Genomic DNA, 11,034 nt, shown 5'->3' with positions numbered 1-11,034 from the left:
CCGTGTGTAAACCTGCTGAACACTCAGTGTTCGGCAGCGGTTACAATTAGTGTCAGGAACCCGTGATAATTTTTTTCTCTGACTGATTTCTTTTTCTGGTTTTTTCTTTGAAGTTCAATACCCGTCTCTCCCTGCGGCGGCGCGGGATGAGCATCTGCAGTGGCCGGTGCTGACTAAACCTGTCTTTGCTTCAGGTAGAAACGGTCAGTGAATAGCTCAGCCGGGTAACTTGCCATGGCTCAGGACACATCGCCGCAGCTTTCTCCGATACCCGAGTGGATACTAGCAGCCTACGAGGGGAGCAATGCCTCCACCGACATCCAGTCCAATCTCACCCAAAACAACACCAAGCCATTCTTCCTAGACATGAGAGGCAGCGTGCTCCTACCATTCATCTATTTCGTGGTGTGCGTGGTGGGACTGAGCGGCAACACCCTGGTCATCTATGTGATCCTGCGATACGCCAAAATGAAGACAGTCACCAACATCTACATCCTCAACCTGGCGATCGCAGACGAGCTCTTCATGGCCGGGCTCCCCTTCATCGCCATCCAAGTGGCCATGGGATACTGGCCCTTCGGTCAGGCTTGCTGCAGGATCCTGATGACCGTGGACGGCATCAACCAGTTCACCAGCGTCTTCTGCCTGACGGCGATGAGCGTCGACCGCTACCTGGCCGTGGTTCACCCCATCAAGTCTTCGCGGTGGCGCAAGCCGAGGGTGGCCAAGTTGGTGAACGTGGCGGTGTGGTTCATCTCGCTGCTGGTCATCCTGCCCATCATGATCTACTCGGGAGTGGTGCAGAACGCCCCCCGAAACAGCAGCTGCACTATCATCTTCCCCAGCGAGGACCAGATGTGGTACACCGCCTTCACCATCTACACGTTCGTGCTGGGCTTCGTCCTGCCCTTCGCCATCATCTGCCTCTGTTACCTCATGATCATATTCAAGGTGAAGGCTTCGGGCATCCGTGTCGGATCGTCCAAGCGCAAGAAATCCGAGAAGAAGGTCACCAAGATGGTCTCCATCGTGGTGGCCGCTTTTGCCTGCTGCTGGTTGCCCTTCTACATTTTCAACTTGGTCCCGCTGGGGGTGAACGTCCTGCCTACACAAGCCTCCAAAGGCGTTTTCGAGTTCATAGTCCTCCTCTCGTACGCCAACAGCTGTGCCAACCCGATCCTTTACGCCTTTCTGTCCGACAACTTCAAGAAGAGTTTTCAGAACGTGCTGTGCCTGCAGAAGGTCAGTGGCCTGGACGAGGTAGACCGCAGCGACAGCCGCCAGGACAAGTCAAGGCTGCAGGACGTCACCGAAACGCAGCGGACTCTCCTGAACGGCGACGACCTCCAGACCAGCATTTAAACCCAAGCTGGGATCGCCGCGTACGAGGGTCCCAGCCCCGTCCCACGGGAACGCCTCCAGGGCTCCGGTTTGAGATTCCTGGTGAGTCCTGTTTCCAACGAGGTCCACCCAGCCTCAAGCCCGGCCCGTGGCTCGCAGGGTCCCGTTCCCTAGCCCGCATTTACGGCTCCGCCAGTGTTACGAATTCATATGATTTAATCTTATGCCACACTCGCGATTCGTTCAATCCATGTGTCAACGTTATGTAAGTGTGCGGATTGTACAGCGGCTGAGGGCGAATTGAAGTAATTCTCCGATGGTTTCTCAATTCTGCTTACTGGAGAGGATCAGGACGTAGCGGGTTTTCTGCAACTCCGGTTTGCGAGACCAAATGATGCAAACGCCCCGCAGTCCCGCAAACAGCCTTGTGTTTTAAAGCTCAAACATCATGAATGCCAATTGAAAGTCCAGTATGCATTCAGCTGTTCGGAAGCGTTTCAGCATCGTTTGCTTATGAAGGCTGCTTCAGCTAATTCGTCTTAATTATAATATGAAATATCTATATTACGGTAACCTGCTTCTCTGGGGGAGCAGGCAGGCTGAAAACTTAATCGCGAGGGACCGACCGAATTCGCTTTCTATGAGGAAGCTCCACACACAGCGTGTCAATGGGATTACAGCCCCGGCTCTTCACTTATTGGAAAAGTTTGCAGATTGATCAAATGAACACTTCTGTAAACATATTTTCTACGGCCCAGTAATTTGCTAGTCTGTACTATCATGCTCGGCGTTAGCTGCTTTAATCCAGGTGTGGGTTCTATTTCCAAAACCCGCCGTTGTCGGCGTTAACATGTTTTAGTTCTAACGCCCTCACAATGAGTGACCTCACCCATGTGGACCATTTCAATCGCTTCCTAACTAGATAATGGCAAAACGTGAACAACAACTTTTCATATTCTCACTGCGGATTTTTAAACATGTAAGTTCTGGGAAAGATTTTCGTTTGAGGTGCTACATGGCATTGAAAGATTCCCCCACAACAACAGATGCTGGAAGTCTGAAATAAAACAAAAGCAGGTCAGGCAAACTATGTGGGAAGGGAAACAGTGAATGTTTCAGGTCAAACATCCAAGGGAATGTTGTCGTTTAAAGTTAAATTGGGTAGATATATGGACAGGAAAGAAATGGAGGGTTTTGGGCTGAGTGCAGGTCGGTGGGACTGGGTGAGAGTAAGAGTTCGGCACGGCCGTGTTGTAATTGTTATATGGTTATATGGATGGCTGGTTATGCTTGATATGCTAATTAGAGTCGAGGGAAAATTCAAAGTATTATCAGAATAGGTGTATGTCATCACATACTATATTGAGATTGATTGAGAAAGGGTTCTATGCTAAACTTGTCAAAGGAGTCCACGTCCACGGAAAAATTAGAACTTAATATCTGATAAAATTCCATTAACTTCACATGAACACATAATCAATCTTTTTTTTTGCTTTTGTATATTTACCGTTGTGCTCTAATATGTGGTTTTAGTGGGTGTGATTGTTTAGAAAAGGCCTGAATTACTGAATGCCTGTGACGTATAGAGCTTGTGGATGAATCAAGACATTCTTTAATAAGTGGATGTGGTGAGATAAAAAAAACAAATGTTCACCTTCTGACTGTTTTAGTTCATGACAAGAATACCCAAAGATCTAAGGGTCGTTTTGGCCCACCAAAATTGTGTTGAGTGCCAAAAAATTATGCGCTTATTTGAGCGGCTTTTATTCTCTAACTTCACCCTGTTTAAATGGTGTCCGCCATACAAACCCAAAGCTAGAGATTCGTGCTGCACATTGTGTTTGTGAGCTTTCAAACAAGAACACACAGACTGAGCTGTTTAATGGATAACATCACTGCAAAATTAAAAAAGCCTCACTTTATCACAGTTTTCATATTGCAAATAGGAATTCCCCAAGGAAGAAGATAATTGGAAATCGGTTTACTTTGATGTTAGAGCCCTAAGTAGGAGGAGTTTCTATCTACTGCCACAATTTTCCTTTCAATATTTCTATTGCTTTCTTACCTAAAAGGATACAGAGTTCAGGAGGATATATATTATATATCAATTACAATATATTTAAATCACACTTATAGTCCCATTACCCCATATTCATGTAAATTAAATTGAATCGTAATATTGAAAATAATAATTTTATTATACAAAAAAATCTAAACCCACTACCAAGAAAAGCTGTTCGGTAAAGAAAGAAAAAAGGAAAAAATCCTTATCATGTAGTAAAATATATTATTAGCCAACATCTGTACATAATAACAAATCAAAGATTTTGAAAATAATTCAGAAATGGTACCCACAATGTTAGAAAGTCTTGTCTCAATTTTCTAAGCTACTTCCTCATCTAATGTGAACATAAACAAAATCAAAATTATTCGAACATATCTAATGGATATGCTTTTTAATTCCGCTGTTTTAAGGCACTTTATTGGGTTTTGAACTCTAGATTTCAAAATACTTTCCAAGCAATGTCACTGATCCATATGAATCATCAGTTAAAATTATACTGACATTACTTGTATAATTTATTAAATATCCTTCTATCCTTTAAGAGCATGCTCTCCTATGTCTGGTGCTCCATTATTCAAATTCATTTTATTCCATATTTATTACTTCCTTAGAGTTAATTTTTTATCTATTGTAAATACTGCAGCCATATATGGTAAACACAACTCTCTTATCTGTTGGATTGGCATACTCTACACTCAGTTAGGGTATTAAAAAGAAAACATTCTGGTTTATACAATCTGTAGCTTTAAACCTGGTTTTGAGCTGCCAGAAACTGCGGTGCAGTTGAGCCCTGAGAAAAGTCCCCTTTCATCAATAGCTGCTAATGGTTATGTCTGGAGCAATATCTATAGTTAATTCTGACAACAATATTTACTGCAGTAGAGGACCTTTCTATTCTAACTGAACTCACTGATGCAGTGAAGCTTTTTCTCAGTTCCAGTACATTATATTGAAAAGCAAGGTTATTGAAACAGTGAAGAGGCTGCTGTACTCATTTGACTTGGATTTTCTGTTGGTGCCGTGTAGTGAAGTATATTTTTAACTGTACATTTTAAGTACATATGTAGTCTATAGGTTAAACAAGACATACAACATTTACTAACTGTGTAGTCTGATAGATGGCTGCTTTTTAAAAAATTTTCTTTACCCTCTTCAACACACACAAAATACTGGAGGAACTCAGCGAGTAGGGAGCAGCTATGGAAATTAATAAACAGTCAATGTTTTGGGCCAAGACCCTTCTTCAGGACTGGAAACTAATGGGGAAGATGCCAGAATAGAAAGGGAGGGGGAGCGAGGGGGGGTAGGAGGATAGCTAGAAGTTGATACCTGAAGCCAGGTGGGTAGAAAAGATAAAGGGCTGGAGTGGAAAGAATCTGGTAGGAGAGGTGAGTGGTCCATAGGAGAAAGGGAAGGAGGAGGGGACCCAGGGGGAGGTGATAGGCAGGAGGATAGGTAAGAGCTCATTATCGGAATAGAAGACGAGGGGAGGTGGAGGGAATTTTTTTTTAACCAGAAGGAGAAATCGATATTTATGCCTTCAGGTTTGAGTCTACCCAGATGGAATATAAGGTGCCACTCCTGCACCTGAGGGTGGCCTCATCTTGGCACAAGAGGAGGCCATGGACCAACATGTCAGAATGGGAATGGGAATTGAAATTAAAATTTTTCCTCCTAAGATACAGCCTCAGGGATGGTAGTAGCAACTACTTCCAATATGCTTCAGGTCAGATAGAGAAAAAGAGTTGAACTTACCTGGCCATATGCTGTCTGATGGAGAGACCCAAGAGTGGTCTGACAGAAGCATGTGACCTTATCCACCTACATCGAAAATGGAATCCAAGTCAAGCGGCCAGCAAGGCAATCAGAAGTTAGCAGCACTTTTACAAATCTGTACATTTTTATCTGTCAGTTTTATAAGATCATGGAACCCACAGCGCAGAACAAATTGGATTTGTTAGGAATGGAACAAATTATCCTTATTAAAGGAAATAATAAACCTGCCACTCACAGAGCCAAATTTCTGAATAGAATAACATTCTTGATTGATAATTGTGACTTCATCAAAAAGGTAAAATAAATGCTGATTTATTCATCCACATTCAAAGGCTCACGATCATTTAATTATGAGTTTTTTAATATATTAAAAAAATTTCAAAGCAGTGGGCATTATTATAGACCAAGAATTCCCAACCTGGGGACCATGGACATCTTGCTTAATGGAATTGGTTGACAGCATAAAAAAGGTTGGGAACTCCTGAATAGATAGATTTTGTCACCTATACTCAAATATAGATTACCCAGGACTTCAAAGTGGAATATGTTAAATTTTCCAGATTGATTTAGATGACAGTCTTGCACTGGGCCAGACAATACTCAAGTTTCAGCTGTGCTAGGAAAGTGGGCTTGTGATAATTTCAGTTTTAAGCAGCTTTTCAATGATATTTATAACGTTTAGACTTGGCAATGACCATGGGAATGCCTGAATCTTGAATCCACCAGAGACAACTCAGAACTTCCAATTTCAAATCAGAAATTAGTACCGACACTCTGTGGCAACTTTATTAGGTGCAGGAGAGGAACCTTCTGTGGTCCTCGGCTGCCGTAGGCAATCCACTTCAAGGTTCGACACGTTGTGTGTTCAGAGATGCTCTTCTGCACATCACTGTTGTAACGTGTGGTTATTTGAGTTACGTCACCTTCCTGCCAGCCTGAACAAGTTTGGCCATTCTCCTCTGGCCACTCTCATAGCAAGATATTTTCATTTACAGAATTGCCACTCACAACATGGTTTTTTTGCACCTTTCTCTGTAAAACCTAGAGACTGTTTTGGTGAAAATCCTATGTAATCAGTAGTTTCTCAGATATCAAACCACTATGTCTGGCACCACCAATCATTCAAAGGTCAAAGTCACTTAGGTCACGTTTCTTCCACATTTTGATGTTTGGTCTGAACAACTGAACCTCTTGACCATGTCTGCATGCTTTTATGCAATGAGTTGCTGCCATGTGATTGGCTGATTAGATATTTGTATTAACGAGCAAGTGTACAGGTGTACCTAATAAAGTGGCCACTGAGTGTAATTTTAAATTGACAAAGAGCAAATGTCACTATAAAATGTAACAGGTATTACAAACACTGAGCAAAGAACCTACCTTTGCATTAAGAAAAAATGTCTGTGTTAATACAAGACATCATCTGCTTGTTGTGATGAGTGTAACGTATGAAAACTTATCCTAAGTTTTTGCAAGTTTATCAGAGCTATAACAATAGCATTTCAAGTACTAACAAAACACAACAAAGGGGAACATTGCTACTAAGTTGCTGAAGATAAATTGAAAAAAGTTTTATTGGGAAAATGAGTGTATGTATTTATTGCAGCTGCAGTAGAAACCTCTCTTCCACTGATCACTTTTTACAAGGTAAAAGAATGACTGCTTTTCTCCATGGTCAGGTATTACATGGAATCTCTGCAAGGAATATATTGTGAATAATAGTTTCATTTTAAATAAATTGAAAGTCTGTAATTTTCCAACAAAAATCTTTTGACCTCTGCAGGAATTCCCAAATGCCACGTTATATGGCTTAGTTTAAATGGCTTGGCATGGACTAGATGGGCCAAAGGGCATGTTTCTTTGCAGTACTTTTCTATGACTCTACATAAACTTAAAGCAAAATGTACTACATATGCCGATAAGACAAGTATTTTTGAAAAAGACATGATTTTTCATTCAAGGTTTCCTCTTTGTATGTCTCAGTGAATATTTGTTGCAGTATGAAAAAACTGTATTGTGTGAGATATTTTCAATATCTGTTAAGATCTATTGTAGAGGAATTTGTTAAATATAAGGGTCAGAAGTTCACTTGTGATCAGCAGTGTTAAATATTTTTAAGAGTATCAGTTACAGGTTGTATTCACTTAAGACCGTAAGATGTAAAGCAAAATTAGGCCATTTGGCCCATCAGGTCTGCTCCGCCATTCTATCACGGCGGATTTACTATCCCCCTCAAACCCATTCTCCTGTCTTCACAGTTCCAATAAAATAACAGAGTTAAATCTGGGAAACTGAGCATGACAGACAGCGGATATTCTCACATACAGTTAGCACGTGACCAAAGATGGTGTCTCATCCAAGATTTTTCGTAAAAGCAAACTTGACAACAGTGGTGTCATTATTATATTTTTCTTCCAGGGAATAATTGCCTTCTGCTGCAAGACGCCGCATATATCAAATTTAGATCACATTATTGAAAGTTTCAAATAAGCTATCAATGGAATTGATCCAATGCAATGATTGACCTTGGCCCAGTAATAACCAAGTAGTCAACGTTTTCAATGAGGCAAAGAAAAGTGGCAACATAAGCCGTGTAAATGGGAAGATAAAAAGATTTAAAAGACAATAATAGTCTGACATAGAAATAGCTTGGTACTGAGACCATCGTGATATGCTCAGCCTTTTTAGGTTTCAGGCCTTTCTTGTACTGCCATCTAATGTTCTTTGCATGTCAACTTCAAAAACTGTGGCTTTATCTGTTAGGAATCTTTTACATCACCCAGCTATAGATTCTTTCTGATATAAAATGTTCACTATTCTAATCATTTGCTGTCATAAACACTCTTGAAATAATGTATATTCTATAATTAGAGAAAGGAGTAGCACTGTAATATCATTGTCCTGAGCAAAGGTAATAAAGCTCTAACTAACAATGATAAATGATAACTGAGTCATGTTCCACACATACTATGTCTCAATGTTGCAACAATAACAGGAAAATTCACATAAGTGATTATGTGGATTTTAGATAACATATCTACAGCATAAAAGGGTCATGGAATGTTCTCTGATGAAATTGAAGAGAGTGTATATCACATGTATTTAATTTTCGCAACATGATTGACTGTACTGATAGAAATATTGCTTTACAGCAAAAATCAGAAGATAAATTTAATATTGATACTGTTATTATGTATGTGTTTGGCATTGGGGATGGTGCTGAATAGTAGAAAAGTAAATTACTTACACAAAAGCAAGGTGAACCAAACAAAGCCCTTTAAAAACAAATCTGGAAAAGGAAAAACATAGTGGCAGATTTGTTCAATAATTAATATGTCAATCTCCACAGCTGAAAAGAGAATAATGTAGATACATAATAATGAATCAATGACTCTTCTTCTTAAGCCCATCAACCATACTGGGGCACAGGCCGCCAACAGCAGCTCACCAGAGTCAGCTGTCCTTGGCCAGTCTTTCACGTTGTCCCCAGGTGTTCCCAGGTGCCCATTTTTGAATATCCTCCCTCTGTCAGCGATGAGGACTTTGGAGCTTCTGTTGGCTTTCTGTAGCCCTGGGTTTTTAGGAATGAAGTTGCTAACTCCATGTTCAGCCCTCCTCTTCACAGCCAGGCTTGGGACCATCCATGGCAAAGTTGTATCAACATCTCAGTACTGTTTAATCAAGTTAAGCAAGGAAGAAAACTATGCTGTAAATGATAATTACATGAAAGGTTGAGAAATATTCAGGTTTCTGAAGAAAGCGAGCAATGAAGTTGTAAATGCTTTTGTCATAATCTTCCAAAGTTCTCCCAATTCAGGAATAATGCACCAAGAATGGAAAACCTGTATGTGTAACTTCATAATTTAAGAAAACTAAAAGAGAGAATTGCAGAAATTGGTCTAACTCTGTAAGAATCTTTTAGAATCTATAATTAAGAACAGAGGGACCAAGAACTTTGAGAAATTTGGAGTAATTAAATTAATATAACTTTTCATCAACTTCTAGTAAGGTTCTGCATTAAAAACTGCAACCAAAAATAACCATCAAGGAATTAAAGTTATGACATACGTTATAAAAATATTTATAGGCAGCAGAGGATAGAGGGAGAATCAAATCATACTCTAAGATCAGCCTTTGACACCTCAAACAATTCTAACAAAGTAAATTGATGGATTAAGCAAGTTGCCAAAACACGGGTAAATGCAACTAAACACAAGTAAATGCTTTGGATCAAAAGAATGATCGATCTATTACAAGTTGTGGTGGTGGTAGTAGAGGCAGATATATTAGGGACATTTAAGAAACTATCAGGATAGACACATGGATGTGGATGATAGAACAATGGGGGGCTATGTAGGAAGGAAGGATTTGATTAATTTTAGGGTTAAAATTAGGCACAACTTCATGACTCAAAGGGCCTGTATTGTGCTGTGATGTTCTACAGTATTTTCTATGTTTTACAGCAATTGAAGACAAATGAGATTTGGGAACTTGTGTTTGGTAATTATGGATAAAAATCATCAAAGCTACTAATGGAATACTCGCTTTTACTCAAGAAGATTGCAATATAAAGGAAATGTTGCTTTGGATATTTAGTGCGCTGGTTATTGAGCACTCTGATTGGCACTTGGAATGCAGCACTGATTCATCAGAAAGTTTCCAGGTTGGATTATGAAGATAGATGAGACTTACAATCAAAGGAATGTGGAATGTTAAAGGTTGATTTACGCATGAGACCTAGGAGAGGAACTGATTTAGACAGGAAGTTATTTTTTATTGATAGGTGAAACGAAGGCAAGAAAACAAGCCAATCACACCCAAATGCTTCAGTAGTAAAGAACCATAGTTATAGAAAAGTACAGCATAGAAATAGACCCATATAACTCACCTTGTACATGCCGATTGTTATGTCTATCTACATTATTCCTGTTTGCTGGCATTAAGCCCATATCCCTCTTTTCCTTTTCTATCCAAGTACCCGTCCAAACATCTTTAAGTGCTGTAATTGTACCTGCCTCCACCATACCCTTGGGCAGCTAAATTAGATGTTCACTACACTCTGTATAAAAAAAAACTTACCTCCCCCCTCCCCAAATTTCCTTTAAATTTCACACCTCCCACCTTTAACCTGTGCTCTCTATCTCTAGATTCCACTGCCTGGAGACAATGAACCTGACTATCTATCTTTTCCAACCTCGTATTTTTATAAATCTTTATAAGGTCATCCCCCCCACCCCACTGGATCTACGTTCCAGCGAGAATAATTTCAGCGAATGCATCTCTTTTTGTAATGAGAGTGTTCCATTCCATATACCATCCTGGTGAATTTCTTCTGCCATCTCTATTGCTGCCACATCCTAAGTGTGGTCTGCCCGGTGTGATGTTCCAACTCTGATACTCAATGGCTCTGCCTATGAAAATAAGCATTCTAAATACCTTTGCCATTACCCTATCCACCTATGTTATCACTTTTAAGGAGGGGTGGACTTGCACCCCAAGGTCTCTCTGTCCATCAGTACTCCTGTGGTCTTGTCACCTTTCTATATTTCTGACCAGAATTTTACTTCCCAAGTTTCATGACCTTACTCATGCCCGGATTAAATTCCATCTGCCACTGGTCTGCCCAACTTTCCAGCTGACCCCTGTCCCACAGTATTCTTAGATATCCTTTTTTCATTATCTATCCCTCCACCAATTTCTTTGTCATCCATAAAGTAAGGACAAACTTTAGTATAGTTAGAAATAACGTTGCTAGTTTTGGGAAAACTTTTTCATGGTGGAGGTGTAAAGCTCTGTGGCAGAGAAAAGAGTTGGTAGTTTTAACAAAGTGATCAATAGGCTTTTGCTCTTCT

At 40.3% G+C, this 11,034-nt stretch overlaps 1 protein-coding gene across 1 annotated transcript; it reads left to right on the top strand.

Annotated features, from left to right (window-relative positions):
• The first annotated feature begins 234 nt into the window (after positions 1-234).
• LOC140187426 (somatostatin receptor type 2-like) lies at positions 235-1,362 on the top strand. Its single transcript, XM_072242747.1, has one exon. It carries the CDS (start codon positions 235-237, stop codon positions 1,360-1,362), a length of 1,128 nt encoding a protein of 375 aa, XP_072098848.1.
• Positions 1,363-11,034: the final 9,672 nt, after the last annotated feature.

Source organism: Mobula birostris, chromosome 24, assembly GCF_030028105.1.
Source record: "Mobula birostris isolate sMobBir1 chromosome 24, sMobBir1.hap1, whole genome shotgun sequence".
Lineage (NCBI taxonomy): Eukaryota > Metazoa > Chordata > Chondrichthyes > Myliobatiformes > Myliobatidae > Mobula > Mobula birostris.
Note: the sequence above shows the minus strand (reverse complement) of the source record. Positions and strands in the feature narration are given on the sequence as shown.

Bases quoted from the DNA above. Each gene is read 5' to 3' on its own strand.
- LOC140187426 (XM_072242747.1), top strand. From the start codon at position 235: ATGGCTCAGGACACATCGCCGCAGCTTTCTCCGATACCCGAGTGGATA.